The sequence below is a fragment of the Gossypium arboreum genome, chromosome 10 (genome assembly GCF_025698485.1).
Source record: "Gossypium arboreum isolate Shixiya-1 chromosome 10, ASM2569848v2, whole genome shotgun sequence".
Classification (NCBI taxonomy): domain Eukaryota; kingdom Viridiplantae; phylum Streptophyta; class Magnoliopsida; order Malvales; family Malvaceae; genus Gossypium; species Gossypium arboreum.
The window spans coordinates 11144083-11163315 of NC_069079.1; the positions used below are offsets into that span (position 1 = coordinate 11144083).

General features: G+C 31.9%; 2 protein-coding genes across 5 annotated transcripts; both read right to left on the minus strand.

Annotated features, from left to right (window-relative positions):
- Nucleotides 1-4897: 4897 nt before the first annotated feature.
- LOC108487228 (protein FAR1-RELATED SEQUENCE 6-like) lies at nt 4898-7792 on the minus strand. The gene is made up of 2 exons (XM_017791522.2): nt 7449-7792; nt 4898-7208 (listed from the first exon to the last, which is right to left on the minus strand). Exon 2 carries the CDS (start codon nt 7206-7208, stop codon nt 5181-5183), a length of 2028 nt encoding a protein of 675 aa, XP_017647011.1. The 5' UTR covers nt 7449-7792; the 3' UTR covers nt 4898-5180.
- A 341-nt stretch (nt 7793-8133) lies between these two features.
- LOC108489575 (3-isopropylmalate dehydrogenase 2, chloroplastic) lies at nt 8134-14346 on the minus strand. 4 transcript variants are annotated; one of them, XM_017794221.2, is made up of 12 exons: nt 13928-14346; nt 13169-13298; nt 12954-13065; nt 12471-12546; nt 12282-12370; nt 11685-11771; nt 10693-10809; nt 10468-10575; nt 10317-10370; nt 10048-10200; nt 9483-9568; nt 8134-8621 (listed from the first exon to the last, which is right to left on the minus strand). In XM_017794221.2, the coding sequence occupies exons 1-11, from the start codon at nt 14139-14141 to the stop codon at nt 9494-9496; spliced, it is 1215 nt and encodes a 404-aa protein (XP_017649710.1). In that variant the 5' UTR covers nt 14142-14346; the 3' UTR covers nt 8134-8621; nt 9483-9493. The 4 variants fall into 4 exon arrangements, with proteins under 4 accessions (XP_017649710.1, XP_017649708.1, XP_017649709.1 ...); XM_017794219.2 differs by having other exon boundaries at nt 8134-8616; nt 13928-14345; XM_017794220.2 differs by lacking the exon at nt 8134-8621 and adding an exon at nt 9265-9315.
- Nucleotides 14347-19233: the final 4887 nt, after the last annotated feature.

A 19233-nucleotide genomic window follows, 5' to 3' on the forward strand; every position in this document is an offset into this window, starting at 1 on the left:
TTAGGGTTTAAGATAAATAATAAGATTAAATTGAAAAAAATTTAAAACCTAGAATTGACAACTTTAGGTGAAAATCAAGATAAGGGAGACCGAGAGGAGACCTTATTAGGAAGAAATTCAATTGTCTCATTTAGTTTCAATTAAATTGAAAGACAAATTGGACTAAATTATAAATTGGTAAAATTATAGGCCTAAAGGTATTAATTAGATCAATTAAGAGATTATTTGTTAAATTATTTAATCTGAGGTTAATTGTGACCATAGAAATTAACCAATTCCCGCTTGTTCATCTTGTTTGATTCAATTGCAACTTTTGATATTATTACAATTAGGTCCCTTTACTTAGCTAGCACTTCATTATTAATTTATTATTTTACTTACTATAATTAATAGATAAGTAGCTTTTTAGACTTCTTTATTGCATGTTTTCCTTTTGTTCAATTAAATTTTAGCTCATACCTTTATTGAGTACAATTCTCGAAATACTTTTATATTTTGTTGTAATAAAAATTATATTACAGTTTGACATGTATACTTGTACTGCATTTCCATATCTATTCAATGCACGCACAATAAGGAGCAATTAAACCTAGACTGCGATTGAGTTAAAGAATACTCAAATGCCCAAAAGTTTGGGGGCCAATGTCTCATGTTAAGAAAACTATCATTTATAAACCACGGGCCACCTTTCACCACCTTTTCATAGTCATCAGCACAGAAAAATTTGGTAACAAATTACCCATAACCTAAGTTAACAAGCTAGATGGCCCTAGAGGAGTTCCAGAGTTGGTTAAGTTTGAATCAGGGATTTAAATAGCGATTGGTAGCGGAATAGTGGCCGCTATATAGAGGTAGTGGTGCCATCCGAAACCGCTACTGCTGAAAATAGCAATGTGAAGCAAAGTCACACCAATAGCGATGGATCGTGGCCGCAATTTAACGGGAACGGCCAATTGCGGCAATAAAGGGCCGCTATTCCCGTTATTTTTTTGTTACAGTAAAAATACTAAACGAAGCAAGAATTTTTTTCCTCCCATCTTGAGTTGAATTAACGCTGAACATGGAAACGTCAGGGTTCATTTCATAGGGAAGTTGATGATCGATCTCTTGCCATTGAAAGATAAGCTAGGTAGCATTTTGTTCGAGTGTTCGGCTGATGAAAAATGCCGTCACAGACTCACTGGCTCTCAGTTGTAGGAACTGTAACGAGTTTTAGTTTCCAAGTAAGTATGATCCTAAAGTTACCACCACCACATCGAATCGCCCAAAACAAATCTTCCCCTATAGATTTCCTATCAAGAATTCTTCCATTTACGTTGATGAATTGAGCGTCAATCACGTTATCACTGCCAGTACCGTATTTTCTGAACAATAACCCGAAACCTCTGCCACTAATATAACCGCCAACTCCAATTGAATGAAAAACGCCACCTACAAAGGTGAGTGTTCTACTTTTCTCTGCAATTCTATAATAAACTTCACCAAGAATCACACCAGCTTGAATCCATGCAACTTTGTTTCAACATCGACATCTACCGATAGGAAATTAACCAAGTTGACGACAACAAAGGGGACTTTGGCAACATACGAAAGACCTTCGTAATCATGGTCGCCACTTCGGGTCCTAATTTGGAGCCCATGTTTCCTCGAATAGTAAATCGTTAAATTTTATAATTATAATTAAAAGTGACTTTTTATAATTATAATTATTATGTTTTACAATAAGTTGTGTGAATTTTTAAAAAATTCACGACCGCAATACCCGCAGTGACCACAATAGCATCCGTTATGTCTACAATCGCGATAAACGCAACGTGACCGAAAGCGCGACCGCAACCGCAATTCAAATCCCTGATTTGAATAGTAGAAACTAGTAGCCAAGTGTTTTTCCAAAAACTTTAATGATAAATGTCTTTTCCCATCTAAAACAGATGTGGCGTTTCTCCTCTAATGATAAGGAAATAGAGATATTCCCATCCTCATCAACTCCCTGTTTGAAGTCCTGGGTCAACCCCTTTTCATCCTCTTCCACTACTCCTGAGTTGGTATCCAACATCAATCCATAGTTTCCAATTTGCTACCAACAAGGGTATCCTTGTAAGAGACGCTCTTTCTTGGCGTACATGACGGGGTGCTATTAGTTGGCTTAACTTTCTTAATGCTTTGTTGGAGTTCATCTTTTACTTCTAGAGAGAAAGCAGAGCTATCTTCCAGCTCCATTTTTATATAAGTTTTTAATTTATATTTTAAAAATTAAAATAAAATGTTGATATTTAAAAAAAAAATTCATTCAAGTTTTTATTTCAATTAATTTCAATTTTGGGTCAATATTAATATCACTAGAACATGCCTGCTTGCTACACTTCACAAAGATAAATTCAATTTTTAAATATGATATATATAATAATTCAGTTATTAAATAAATAAAATATTAAATTATTTGATAAAAATGCACGAGAAAAAAAATGAAAAGTATCATGTTAAAAATAGCATAAAATAAATATATAGATATAAAAATACAAAATGAATTATTAATGTTATACTATACGCCAATAATGGCAGTAGGAATGATCGCAAATTTTACTTGGAAAACTCTTATCGAGAAAAAACTACAAGTAAAAGAGGAGAAATTCACTAATGTTGAAAAACCACAATACAAGATATTTTCAACTATGCACGTTTTAAATGTTAAACAACCCTGTCATAATCAATGTCTAATAGAATAAGTATAGTTCTATACAGATTCAACTTGTGCAACATAGTCCTTCGCCTCTACAGATCTCCTATTTTGCCTCTTTATTTTATTGCTTTAACAAGTGAGTTGCATCTCAAACTTTTCAAACCAGATCAAATGAGATTTGGGTCACACAACTCGAACAATTAACAAAAAATAATTATATAAATTTGAATTACACATGTGACTTAAAATTAATTGTTTGCAATGTTAAATTGGATTCTCACAATGATTTGAGATAAATTTTAACTTTTTTGTTAAATTCTATTTATTGTTACAGTTGCTAATATATAGCATCTGAGTTACTTTAATTTTAAGTTCATAAAATTAGAATTAAAATGAATCATTATGATAATCTATACAAAATATTATATAAGTTAACCTAGACATAGATATAACATAAATTTAAAAAAAACATAATAATACAACATGACACAAAAAAATATCAATACAACAAAAATAAATGAAAAGTTTGTGAAATTTTATATAAAACAATTTATCAATTATTAAAAATGGTATAAATTGATAAAAAAATTGAAATGAACCAGGTTGGACTTTGTAATAAAACAAATCAAAGTACAATTAACCTAATGAAGATGGGACTACGAGAGTGAAGAAACAAACAAAATTAAAAACAAAAACCAAAATAATAAACAAAACGAAATTAAAAGAAAAAACAAATTAAAAGCTAGCCTAGACTTAGTTGGCACTCACTCTCCAAAAATAAACCCTAAAAATTTGTGTCGGTGCCAAATTCTTAAAAGACAAATGCTCTCCAAGAAATTGATTTTTTTACATTTCTTTGCATTTTCTTTTACTCAAGCGTTCCTCTTTTTACCCAAACATATTTTTTTTTCTCTAAATTGAAAATTCAAAATATATCATGAATTGATATACTAACACAAACACAAATTATATTTCTAAATTGAATTAATATAACAAATTATGTAAAATATAATAGAAGTTAAACCAAGGTAGAAAATAACAATAACGTAACAGTTACAAGACAATATCACATAATGCTTAAAAGAACTTTGCCTAATCTCTAGAATAATGGACTTAAAAATAAAAATATTCAGGAAAAGAAAACTTGAAATATTAAAAATCTTAAGGATTAATACCCTAATTAGCCTGCCAATGCTATGGTTTCCCTTTGCTTAGCTGCCACAAAATCAGACCCTCTAAATTCAAAATTCTGCAATTCTGTTGCTTTAGGGGATGACTTTTAGATAGATTAGGGCAGCAATATTCCACTGAGGGATTGTTAGGGTCTTTATTAAATCGAATTCAAGCTTTTTTTCAAATTTTAGTTATCAATTAATTTAGTTATAAATCAAGTAATTAATTGATTAATCAAAATTAATAATATATTATATATCTATCCATAAGTCTAATATAAATACAAAATTCGAAATTTAGTTCAGTTTGAGTAATAAGTTTGAAAAAATTTCGGTTAGTGTTGAATTTGATATTAACTGAATTTACCATTTGAACCCCTATGGATTATATTTGTTATACAGAAAATAAACAACAAATAATTAGTACATATATTCCTGTCATTTTCATCAAGCACCAGCGGTCTAGTGGTAGAATAGTACCCTGCCACGGTACAGACCCGGGTTCGATTCCCTGCTGGTGCAACCTTGGAGCTGTGAGGTTATTTGCTTTGTTGAAGGTTGGGTCCTTTCCTTTTATTATTTTCTTCTTTTTTTTAGGGAAAGAGCTGCTTGGTCTTGTGGTACTATTTGTGTTTGGTTCTAATGCTTTCATGCGGTGCTATTGGTTTGTAAATTTAATGTGATTACTGACTACTTAATTCACGTAAATATTGACATTATTCTGCCTTCTCATAACCTCATAACTTCTTCAAACAGAACATCGCCTTGCATCGCTTTACAAAAACTCACAAATATGAAGAATCTTCTAATGGAAACTTCATATCAATATTAACTCTCTCAGCATACACTGTACCCCTTTCACATTCATGTATGTGCCTGTGACTTCTCACATGCAGTTTGGCATGATATGCACAAACCAAGTTTGATAATGAACCAAACCAAGCATCTTTTCATTTTTGTTCAAAGGCTTAAATATCTGCAAGGAAATATTTCATGGTGACAATTGAAACCACTCCATGTTTCCAGTACTTGCAAGGAACATACATTTCTTATTAAACCCCCCACATGATCAAATATCAACAATTCCCTTTATGACAATGCTATGTATAGTTATATCTATCAAGGATAAAATGAGGGTGGGGAAATCCTTTATCACTAATGCAATTATATGATCAAATTATGTACATCACATGCTATACTACTTGGGCTAATGCTCTGCACAAAGCAGCAAACGATTAGAACCTTGATGACAAATGATGGTTCGATAAGAAAGGAAAAGGAAGACCAACATTATTTATAAAAATCCTGTACCTTCACAATGTATATTATTAATCTTGCTTTTCTTCTACCACGTGAACTCTATTCAATGAATCTTCAAAAGCTTGCAATGCAACTTTGTAATGGTCTAAAGATATTGCCCCCTCCTCCACAACTTGCAAGGCACTTCTATACAACTGATTAAACCATTGCATGTGATCAATGGAATCAACGTTATACGAACCTTGGTCTGGAACATAGAAGCGCTTGTAATCCTTTTTCCATCTTGAGAGAATGTACTTGGACGGAACCTCCTCAACACCGTTGAAGTTAAGCACACACAATGCATGCCGGCATAGATATCCATAGAAATTAAAGCAACTGCAAATGCATCTAACTTCACTAGCCGATCTGTTATAAAGTACTTCATAATCCCTAATTTCTCTCCTATTTCCTTCAGCCAACACTCGCTCCTTGACCAAGAATATTATTATAGGCCCGTCAACATGTAACTGTGTTGTACTAAAACAGGAATACATCTCCTCTACCTCAAACTGGAACCGCTTGAAAATTTCTCTCGTGTACAACTTGGAGAGTTGCAACTCAAAGGAGCATCTCGTTCTCAATTCAGGGCTGGAATTTCTTGACTCAATATCAGCAAGAGTTTCTTCCTTGTGCTTCTTTTGTAATGCTAATTCATACTTATCAAGAAACTCTTTTAAAGGGGTTTGTTTGTGCACATACTTATCAAAAAAGGGACTTAAATTCTCACCAGGCCTCGAAGCAGATAGTCCAGCAAAAAATGTGTCCTTTAGATAAACTGGAGCCCACCGAGCTCGGTCTTCATATAATGATCTAAGCCATTCATGATCAGTGACACCAAAATGCTGGATCATAAATCCCCAGGCTGCCTCAAATTCAATCACTTTAAGTGTTTCAAAAACTGCCTTAACAAATGTCTTTCTAATTGCATCATAATTACGCAATCCTCCCAACTTTTCTGGAACTCTTTTCATTATGAGTGACAAACTGAAGCGATGATTAGATTTGGGGAACACCTCGGCAATTGCAGTCTGCAAAGCCTTGCATCTGTCTGTAATAATGGTTTGAGGATACTGTCCTGACACACATGTAAGCCATGCTTTGAATAACCAAGTATAAGTCTCAGCTGTCTCACCAGCAAGCAGGCCACAACCCAGTAACACAGTTTGGCCATGATGGTTTACTCCAACAAGTGCCACAAGGGGAGTCTCATATTTATTTGACATGCAAGTGTTATCAACATAAATGACATCCCCAAAATAGCCACAAGATGCCCTACATCGCGAATCAACCCAGAATACATTCCTCAAACACCCTTCATCAGTGAAATCCATCAAGTAAAAGAAGTTCGGGTTAGTCAGCTGCAAACGGCAAAGGTAGTTATAAATAGCTTGCGAGTCACCCTTTCTAAGATTGAGCTGATGTGGGTGATCAGAGAACTTTCTACCTCCTGTCGCATTGCAGTTCAGAGTCCCATTACCCCCGGCATCTATCACTAATGCTCGATACAACTTGATCGTTCGCACTTCAGCATCAGAACTCGATTGCAACTTACTTCTTGCTCCGGAGCCCATCTTCTTAACAGATTTGTAAATTTTGGCACCTAATAAGTGGTTATGCTCGTGTGTAACCTCAAGCACCCGCCATCGTTTCGAGTCGACGACTCTCATCCTTATCATAGCAGGGCAACCAGTCCTAGTTTCCTTCCGAAGACGGTTAACATCTTTGATTCTTTTAAAACCCTGGCTACTACAACAAAGCACAGCACCATATTTCTCTCTACTGTTCCGCTTAAACCAAGAATTCTTAACCCTAACACGAAACCCGGCTTCCTTAGCATAGCAATTATAATAATTATAAGCATCATCGTAAGATTCAAACTCCATTCCAACAGCTGGAGCAACAAACTCTTTCTTTCCTTCGGGTAAGCTATTTTGAACATCAAACGATTCAGTGGGTTCACTATTTATTTCTTTTAGAATCTGGCCGTCGCATTTTGCCTCGGCTAAGCAATCATTATTACTAGGAAAAGCTTCTTTTTCTTCTTCAACTTCCATCTATTAATACAAAAAAAAAAAAGACTCATGCTTCAAACATGGTGGTTTAAGTAGCGTCGAAAGTAGTGGGCAAAAGGGAAAATGGAGAAAATAAAATAAACCCAGATTAAAGTTGAGTTGAGTAAGTAAATTATGGATATTAATTATCGTTTCAACAAAAGCTAGAGATGATAATTGAATATGGGAGGGAATCCAATTAAGAGAAAGGAAAATAAAGAGGGGGAGAGATGTAAGGCTGACCTGGGAGTGTCAATAACGACGTCGTTCTGGCCGTGAGGTGCTGGTTTGAGCCTCAATTGAAGAAAGGGAATAACAGAGGAGAGATGGTGAGATCTGAAAAGGAAAGAGCACAAAAACTAAGCAGTCGGCCAAGTTTGGAAGAAGAGGGGCAATTTAGGTAACCACAAATTTTATTTTATTTTTTTCAAAAAAAGTTAAAATATATTGGGCGATCGAGCAATTAAATTTACCAACTGATATGATCGAAATTATCTCATCTCATATTTTTAATTATGAATACTACCTTTTCTGTATAAATCCATAGTTTGAACATAACCTTATATTGTACATATGTGCAAAATTGGATTTCAACATGCTCAAAATTTTACAAAACAATCACGCTACACTTTATATTTTTTAAAATATATTTACTCATTTTAAATAAATATAATTTAACAATTTCAATGTGGCCTGCTCATTTATCACTATATTATTCTAATTATTTCTTATATTTTAAAACAAATTAATTAAAGATATATTGTTAAATTTGGAATAAAAGAATTTCCTTATTCATAACTAAATAATAATAAATTATATTTTTAATAAAAATTTTGGCTTCAAAGTTCCAAAATTCCCTACTTTTTAGTCACTCTACTTTAATTTAATCATTTTAAAGTAAAAATTAATTGTATAATTTGACCTAAAATTTTCGTTTAAATTGATAACATAACATGCTATGTAGCATATTAGTTTTCCATTTCATCGTTAATGGCTAGTTAACGATTTAATAACCAGAATGTGACAAATTAATAACATTAGCAATCGTATGGTAATTTTTTAAAGTTAAATCATCAAAATATAACTAAATATATATCTTAATTGATGCTCTTTCTCTTTTCATCCAAAACAATATTTTCGTTTCTCTCTATTGACGCTTCTCTTAATGGGTGGCCACAACCCCTGCCATCCACGGGGAAGGCCGACATCCTACCTCTCAAAAATTTCAACCTAGGATGCAACCTTTGATCTCCCAGTTCGAGCAAAGTTCACTCAAGAAGCCCTCCAATAAGAACCGCTGCCACTTATTATATATGACCGACTTCGAGCTATGTTTATTTACTTCCCCCAATCTTTTTTTTTCTTTCTCCATAACTTTCGAGCCCTAATGCCCTTTGCAAGTGTCGCAGCTCTGATCTCAATAAAAAAGTAAAAGATGGAAGAATTAAAGAGAGAGAGAGGTGCATTTTATAACTGCTTTCAGATAAATACACCAAAACCCAAATCGAATACACATGCAAAATAATAATATTCCTTCTTGATTTGACATTTAAAGCAGTCTGCAAAATTTTGTGGGGAAAAGAATATTTAATTTTAGCCTAAATAGTTTACTTCCCAGAATTGGCTGTCATAGTTCATATAATTAAATGCGCAGTCTAAGATGGGGCCTAGGATGTATGACTAATCATATTCGGGGCAAAATATTAACAAAATTGTCTATCCTTACAAAACCACTACAAACACCCTAAAAATTTGAAATATAATAATCGAATGAAATCTGATTGAGACGATTAAATTGAAGTTTTAGAGAAGTTCACAATTTCTATCCTGACATCAATTTTCTATAAAAACCTTATATGATAGTATAGATGATAGATTGACCCTTTTAAAGTGGAGCCAAGTTAGGCAGACAAAAAAAGCCACCCAAAGGCCAGCTCATTTCTTTCTTTCTTTCTTTCTTATTTATTTAGTTTTATTTTTTGCACCCTAATAATTCTATCCAAACCCTCGAGCAAACTGTCAAGCTCGAACTAGTAACCAATTGCAGCTCTTGGACAAGTTCTAAGTCACAAATTCCCTAGCTAAAAACAGAAATCGCCACCTCCAAAAACTGTATACAGAAAATTATGAGTTATACATAAATGGAGCTTTGACTCCAATACAAAAAACTAAACCCTTTTTAACTATGAAGAGCCGGTCTACAAGAGCTTTGAAAACTCAGAAAAGAAGAGAAAAAAATGGCTAACCCAGATGGAGGCCTCCTGTTTTGGTACTCACCTGTTTTTTATTCATATAGCAGTTGGAACTGGCGAGTCAACTGATTTCAGTACTTCCTCTCCCATCTCCTTGCAGCCGACTAGTTTCTGCGCAAGGAATGAAGTAGCAACCAACATTTAGAACTGTACATTGACATGAAGGTAAAACATCAGGTGGAAATGAGAAAGAAAAACAAACGTATGATGCAACAAAATTAAAATTAAAACAATTTACGAGGTAAGGAGCAAGAGAAACGGTAAAAAGAAAATAACAGATAGCCGAATCATGTTTGCCATTTCTATACAGTCTTTGCGACTTTTCTCTCGACAATTCAAGACAACTGAGATGGTTATAGTCTAAATTCATTAACAAGAACTAAGATGACTATCTTAAGATACTTTTTATATGCCATTGTAATTAGAGTTCTTCCCCTGCGACAAAATTCGGTAGAGAACTAAGATAACTAAATTCTTTTGGTCAAAATAGACGAGGAGCTATATTTCTGCCTTCCAAAAAAAAAAAAAAAAAAACAAAGAAAAGAAGACAGCAAGGAAAAGAGGTGTTTTGGGATAAGAAGCCTATATACATTTCCAGAGGAGTATATGTCGCCTGTTCGGAAACCCCTATTAAGAGTATCCAGAACTGCGTTCTCAATTCTGTTTGCAGCATTTGCTTCCCCTAGGCCATACTTCAAAAGCATTGCAGCACTGAGAATTGTTGCAAGTGGATTTGCCTTGTCCTGCCGGTCAGAAGAAACACATTTCACATTCTGAATGAGGCTCACCATCTTCAGTTTGATGGAAAATGATAATTATGCTTTAACTCTAAAAACTAAGCAAAAGGGTTAAATCCAACCTGTCCAGCAATATCAGGAGCAGAACCATGAATAGGCTCAAAGAGTCCAGGTCCCTGTGCAAGTGAAAATACCAATATAGTCAAAGAGAATGAATGTACAAACACCAATATTCTCAAACCAATCCGCAAAGAGATTAATGAATTGTCATACTGATTCACCAAGACTAGCAGACGGAAGCATCCCTATGCTTCCAGTGATCATTGAAGCTTCATCAGACAAAATATCACCAAATATGTTGTTGGTCACAATTGTATCAAACTGCACCATTTCCATTTTCAAGCATTGTAAGCTTTTCTAGTATAAAGAATAGTGCTCATTTATTGGGACTAAGAAAAGTGAGAAGGAAAATCATCTCTTTATCTTTTCAAAACAAACCTGTTTTGGATAGCGAACAAGCTGCATTGCTGCGTTGTCAACATACATATGTGAGAGCTCAACATCAGGATATTCAGAAGCAATTGCCGTAACTCTTTTCCTCCAAAGCATTGATGCCTGGACAATGGAACAGAAAATACTAAACATATTACATGAGAAAAGGCTAATGCAACTGTAATTAATAATTCTGGACCTTGAAATTTTGGACACAATGATAGTAAAGACAAAACGAACACGACATGTTCAATAAACACGAAAACAATTTGATAAACACTACATGACAAGTTTATACCTAATTAACATGACATGTTTACTACACGTATCATATTTGTGTTTTGGATTTTGACTCAGTAATAATACCTGTTGTGTTTATGTTTTGACATGGGGAAAAAACACGAAGACAACACACATACATGGATTGTCAGGTCTAATATTTGACAGATAAACTTAACAGACTGTTTTACAACGCATGGCCAGAATCTTGTACCTCATCCCTGCATAAGCTGGATTTAAAATTACAACAGGTTCATGATATGTAAGAAGTTTTCATCATTGCCCTCAAGTCAGTTGAAATGTGATCACAGCAGTGTAATTTAGAAGCAGCTTTCTTATTCCATCCTAACTGCAGTAAAATTCTTTTACGCAACGGACTTGCTTGGCAGCAGTTCCTTTCATATACTATGGAGCCTACACTAAACTACAGAGCCCACAAAAGTTCCAGCAAATACAGACAAAAGAGGAGAATTTTCCATGCATTAAACCAAGATAGTTTGCAGTTCACTTTATGAAGGCTAAATTATAGGATTATAACATAACTTCAATCTCTTAAATAATTTATTAGTTAAAACCAGTAAAAAAATTAGAGGACAATCTAGTAATAAGGATGCTAATATAGACAAAAAGACACATTATGATGTAATAACCAACACCTAATACTTTTTCTACATTTTGTACAAGATGCAATAAACAAGATTGACAATATTACAACAAACCTCCAAAACATTAGCTTTGTCAACAGAACAAAGTTGTCCACGCCGCTTGCGAGCAATCTCAAAAGCAACACGAGCAATACGATCAATCTGGCATCAATTTGCTTAATTTTCAATCATTAAAAGGTACTTACATGAAAAAGAAACCATACCAAGAAATTTGAAGAAAAATGACAAGACCACACTTCACAAGTCAAACATAAGATAGCCTTTGCAGACAATGTCGCCAGGGTGTACACCTAGGTGCTATGGAGCAGCAGTAGACAACAAAAGCACATCAAACTGTCTCGGGCAAGGCACAAGCCTAGTGCACCTAAGTGCACTTGCTTGTAATGCAGTAGGCACAAAAAAGGCCTACCAGATTGAAATTGTCTTTCATTTCTTTTATTTTTATTTTTCATTAAACAAAAGGACAACATCAAACTGTCTACTTCTCAATGTTTAAGTATTCAACAACAAATTCAGGATCATAAAGAAATTGTCCATATTGGCCAGAAAAGGAAAACAAACATGTATTGTAGGTTGTCAACCATACAAATTTTGGGTACTTTCAACTAAGAGCAAACCATACAAAAAAAGTGTACCTCTATAAAGTCATACCTCATGAGTAGAATACACCTCAGTGTTGAAGCCAATATCCTCACCCTTTTCATTGGTACCAAATCCCCTTGGTTTTCCAAAATAAATACCTGGTTCCAGTATAAGATCAATGACAATTATTGACATTGAAAATAGGCAGGGTAACAGCAGAATCAGAGAAAAGAAACTGGCATTTTTTTTGGTACTGACCTCCCGTAAGCTCCCTTACAACCATAAGGTCAACACCCTCAGCAACATCTTTCTTCAAAGTTGAGGAATCCACTAACTGAAAAGGCAAATAAAATAGAGGTTAGATTTTAATGAACCACATATTGCAAATAAAAGAAACGCAAGCGACACCTGCTTCCACAGTCCCAGATTACAAGCATGCATGCATAATAATGTAGAATGATTTCTTTTCTTGGATATAAGCAATTCACTCTGACAGCGTCCAAAGGTGAATAGTGAAGAAGGCCAAAACGTAGAAGGCAAACAGATTGAATTTCAACCCCGCACCCCCCCCCTAAAAAAAAAAAACACTCTGCACCATGCGTGGAATAAGTTTTTTGATGGATAATTACAAGTTTTACCCAATTCCAAAACATTCATTAAACTCATTAAGTTTGCAAATGAAGTAATTACATGGTTGAAATATGAAGAAGAATTCATACAGATAAACTAAAACGCAGTTACCTGTGGCAAAACAGTAGCTGGCCTCAAATTTGCAAAGACTTTAAGTCCTTCTCTAAGCTGAAGCAGACCAGTCTCAGGCTTCAAATGTTTTTCATTCTTATCCCACTTATACCTTGAAGCAAATGAAGTAATAAATGAGTTAAGAAAAAGTAAACAACAAGAGAAGACCCAAGAAGCCTATGAAAATAATTAATAAGTATTATATAGGAGAATACCCTCCAATTGCTCCAAGGAGAACGGCATCAGCTCTTTGTGCGGTAGAAAGGGTTTCCTCAGGCAATGGTACTCCAGTCAAATCCAAAGCAGCTCCCCCCATGGGCATCTCTTGGAAGCTAAATTCAATCCCTAATACATGTCATAGCATATGTAGTAATAAAGAACGTCCATTATATGAAATCTAAACATTTCTTAGTCAAAACAACAAATTATGAAACTCAAGGACCAAAAAAGGAAGGGAAAGAAAAGCTTAACATGAGAATATTTGTGAAAGCCCAAACAAATGTAGCAATTCATTTGACCTCTATCTTGTCAACAATGGGAACAGATGAGGAGCAGAGAGAATTTAAAACAAAAAATCTAGTAATAAAAAAATTATTTAAAATCCTATATATCTAAACATCATGAAATAAGAACAACTAAAGTGAAAAAAACCTTTATTCATATTATATATTTTAAATCCTAAAACATTTCGTTCTTCTTGGTCAACACATTGATTCGAAAACCTATACTGTCATATATCTACACATATGTGTAATTTTATGAGTTTCGTATTTATCAGTGATATTCTGCTTAGATTCCACAGTCCCAGGCCACTTTATAGTTCAAATTCCATATTTTCTCAGGAACATTCACTTCAGACATGCATAATCACGCTCTTTTATTTTCCGTTGGTTTAATTCGCTTTATCAGTGACCAAACGGAAAGGAATGAAGGACTGAAAAGAGGGAAAACGGGGAGAGGAAAGGAAATAAAACCTTCGAGAGAGCCAGCGAGTTTGAGGACGTTTTTGGCGACGGAGATGACTTCAGGGCCGATACCATCTCCGGGAAGAAGAGTGATGCTGTAGCGTTTGGTTGGTGTGGTGGCGGCGCACCTGATCCTGCCGGGTCTGGAGAACTGCTTGGCAATGGGTTTAAGATTAAAGGGGGCTTTGAAGGAACGGAGATTTAGCTGAACGGAAGCAGCCATTTGGAGGAGAAATGGAAGCGAAAATAAGATTAAATAGCTCTCTTCTCTTCAGACTTCAGAGCAGTCAATCTCTTGAGTGTTGTACAACCAAACAACACTGTCACTCCCAGACAGCAATCTTACTAGGGAATATGACCTTGCCTGCTTTGGTCTTTTTTTCGTTTTTTCTTTTTTTTTTTTCTTGCGAAACGCCTGTTTGTTATTTTTATAATTAATTTATTTTGTTTTATTCTTAAATATATAAAAATTTTAAACCTGCTAATAAGTAATTAAAAATATATGAAATATGATTTAATATTTTATTCAGACCAAATATACAGTTTCAATTTTTTTAAAGCAAGTATCCTCATGCAATTTTTAAAAAAAGAAACAGATTATTATAACATAAAGTAGAATTTTGATGAGAAATTGAATGAAAAATATCATAAAAATTTTATTTCACAAACATACTAAAAATCATGTATATCATATCATATATATTATATAATAAGGTTAATCTGAAGTTTACTCTTAAACTTGTCTAAAATATCTTATTGGTATTGGCATCTAAATTTGTATTATGTCATACATATTGCACCAATAACATTAATTTCTTAAAGGTTAATATATAATTTACCCCATAAACTTATTTAAAAGTATCTAGTTGATACCTAAATTTTTTTGAAAGAATACCTTGTTAGTACTTGAACTTGTACAAAAAATTAAGAACACATTGTTAGTACTTGAACTTGTCCAAAAAATTATGCTTTTTTAATTAATTTACATTTTCTTTTAATTTAATTTATGTCTGCCACGTGTCATATTGAGAGGCTATTATGTGTTACTATAAGATTGATCATCAATACTACATCAGCACAAATTATCAATGTTAGCACGAAAATACCAATTTAGGTGACGAAATATAAATCCATAATCAAATGGTGCTTAAAAACATTCTAAAAACCTTCATAAAACAGTATAAGACTACACCTAAACATATATATTTCAATAATTCCTTGATCAACCAAACCATTAAACATCAATTACACACTTAAACATATCATTTCTACATATGAAATCACAAATCATTCATGCATGTTTATCCATTCAATTCCATCATTTTAACCAAATCGTTTCACTTTCAATTTTTGTTATTCATGTGCTACATTTATAACTCAACATGATATTAAACATACACATATATAATATGAACATCAACTTTCTTAAACACAACCATTAACCAAGTTTCAACCAACTATCATTTCCAAGTAGACTTATATATATATATATAATACCTATGTACATACCACATAACCGAACTTAAAGCGAGCAATAGTCTATCGAATTAATAGCAGGATAGTGTGAGTTTAGAGGTGATCCAATCGACACGTTCCGCAAACCGAAAATCTACAAGGAAAAGGATAAGCATTTTGTATGCTTAGTAAGTCCAAATGAAATTACTCAACTTATTTTGATAATTCAACAATTTAAGCTATTAAAACATTTTGAAATAAGCATGACAATCCTTTGGCATCCTATTGATTTCATATACACATCAACAAGTACAATCAAGGTTAGATCATTTACATGATAAAAACTTATAACATGATTCCATAATTCATTCAAACATAATTCATTCATTCAATCTACTTTCCGTTTTAACTTTTGTTTTTGCCCGGAGAACTATAGCAAATTGAACTCGGATACATGGGACTAATTTGCTCACACGAGCTAACATATTCGAGCTGCTAACACTAGCTCCAGACCAAAGTTGCTCACTCGAGCTTAATTCGATGTTGCTAACACTAGCTTCGGAGAATCTGCAACATATGCTGGATCTCAAGCCATAGTATTAATCCTTATTCAAACACCCGTTTTCATTCTTTTCGATTGAATCATTTCCTTTTTCCATTTAGACCCTAATGACATGTCATTCGTATCCAAATTGTTTACTAATTTCACAATGACACTGTTACGTTTCCGTACCATTTCAAATATTGTAATATAATCATATACATAACGTTCAATTATATAACAATTTCACATCCATTCAATACATTGCATCTATTCAATATAACCATATTTTTCATACTTTACGATTTAGTCCTTTAGATGCCACCATTATCAAATTACAATTAACTTAAACTACTAGATGTTATAATATAATTCAAACATAATACAAGTAACATATTAAGTACAATATGAACTTACCTAGAAAAAATAAAAACAAATGAAATATCAATTACTAATCCGCAATTTTGTCTTTTTCTCGATTATCCTCCAGTTGATTCAAATCCTGATCTATATCATAATTCATTTCAATTTATCAATTCAGATTACCTTACAACATCCTATTCTATGCATATGTTGGTTCAATTTCATTTTTCAAATATTTTCTAAAATTTTACATTTTATTCAATTTAATCCTTAAAACTGAAATTGCAATATCTTTTAAATTTGAGCATTGATTTTGAAAATGATCTCAATTTCATCATTCGACAACCCTCTATTATCTATAATTATAGAAGTTTAGCATTAATTTCAAAATTTGTGCACTTTACTCCTTATGTTAAAAAACTAGCAATGAAACTTTACAAAACAGTTTTTTTTTTTTCATATCTAAGTTTAAAACCTAACACATTAACACCAATTTCATCAAGTATTCAACAATAGAAACTTTTAAAAACTTTATCAGTTATACAAATTGATACACGAGCTAGCTAAATCAAGCTTTTAAAACCTAAAAAATATAAAAAAAAAAATCAAAAATGGGACTTAAACTTCACCTATTAATAAAGAGCCGAATGCCTTGGAGCTTAAATGGTTTCCTTTAGGTTTTCTTTGGTGTGTATACGGTGAAGAGTAAGAGAATCAAGATGATAATCACTTTGTTTTCTTTTATACTTTAATTAAACTAAATAAATTATAATTAATTAATTAAAAACTTAAGTAAACTAACATTAACCATGCTTAATCAAAGTTGATGGATTCCAATCATTACCCACCACCATTTGGCCATAATCTAATGGTCAATTTATTCAATTGGTCCTTCAATTGAATAAAAAATTATAGCAATTAATTTCTACCACTTTCATAATTTAGTCATTATACCTTAATTATCTATCTAATTCAATAAAATTACTAGACCATAATTCATCATATCAATAAATTAGACTCGTAAATATTAAATAATAATATTTATGAATTCGGACATTGAAAATGAATTTCAAAATCACCGTTTTTGACACTACTGAAAAACGAACTATTTCAAAAAAGGTGAAAAGAAAATTTCATATTTTAGCCAAAGTGTTTACTAAAAAGAAAAAAAAAAGTTTAAGGTATGGACAAAGTCCTAGGGAGCAGTTTGACCATTGGTTTGGACGATTGTTTCCAACTTTCTTAAATTTAATTTCCAAGATATTTGTGGTTAAGAAAAATTACATCATATGAGAACTTTAATTTAGTTTTGGGATAATGTAATATTTGGCATCTATATTTTTATAAATGTCCAATGTGGCATCTATATTTTAAAATGTCTAATGTAATACCTAAACTATTAATTTGTGTATTATTTGACTTATACTTTCAAAATATTTAATGTGATATATGAACTATCAATTTCGCATTATTATAGTATATGAAGTTAACATCCATAGTAAATATTAAATTAACCAACAAAATTCGACATGTAATTTTTTCTTCAAATAATCAATTCCACATGGATAATATAATATTACGTGAAAAGACAAATAAAATAAAATAAAATGATAATCAAAATCAAGTTATTCAACTTCCTATTAAGCTCAATAAGTTAAGCAAGAAATATAAATATTGAGAAATTTTGGTTCGATAAATTTGAAAAAATTTGAGTTTTTTTAATTGAAGAAATTTTGATGTTTCTTAAAGTTAAATTTACTTTATTAAGGTTTAGTTTTTTGTTTTTAATTTAATTTAATTCTATTTATTTTATTTTATTTTATTTTATTTATATTTTTATATAATGTTATATTATCCACATGAAATAGATAATTTTGAAAAAATCCACGTGTCAAGTATTCAAATTCAGCATTTATTAAAAGTGTCAACTCTAGATATCATAATAATATACTGATAATCAATCATATGATAAAATTGAGTTAAAATACATACGATCAACTCATGTAAAGGTTAGCATATATTATATTACAAGGTCTAAAATGGAAAAAAATTAGTATATATATATTATATTATAAGGTCTAAAACTAAAGTTGACGTGGATAACAGATGGATAGTTTATTTTATGTTAAATTTTATTTTTAAACTATTTTAAGTAAATTAAACTAAAACTACCGTTAAAAACTAAAACTAAAACTAGAATATATATATATATATATATTAAAATTTAAATTCCATTATAAATATTTTCTAAAATTTATTTGAATTTTTGTACAAAAATTATTTATTTAAACTTTATCTAAATACACGTGATGTAATTTTTAAAATAAAAATGATGAATTTAAAATTTACCTAAATTCTTGATTTTACGTTATTATTCAATTATAAATATTAATTTTAGGAAAACTACCAACAACCATACATTTTTAAGGGTGCCATTTATGTGTAGAAATTTCAAAATACTTTTGTGTTTAGATTTCTTCAATCAACCTATATTGATTTGCAAATTAAAAAATATGGGATTTTATTTAAAAGAAAATTGAGAGAACCATTCTTTTTGCCTGTTGTGATCAATCGCCTATAAAGCAATCTGCTTTAAAAGGAATCTTTTAAAATCCTTACTAAAAAAGGAGAGTTTTTTTTTATATATATATTCTAAGGTCTACAAAAGTTTGTGTTTAAGAAAAAACATAAAAATTTTAACTACACAAAAAACATAAAAATTTTAACTACACAGCAACGCTTAAAATTCATACATTATTAAATATGTATTATTTTAAATTTAAAAATACGAATTTAATTTTGACATTTAAATAATTAAATGTGATCCCATGAAAAAGAAAATTTATTTATTTACATATTTTTAGAGTAAAACACATTTTTTCAAAAACAAACATATCTCTTATTAACTTCGATTAAGAAAAAAATATCGAGTTTTATTTAAAAGATAAATATTTCG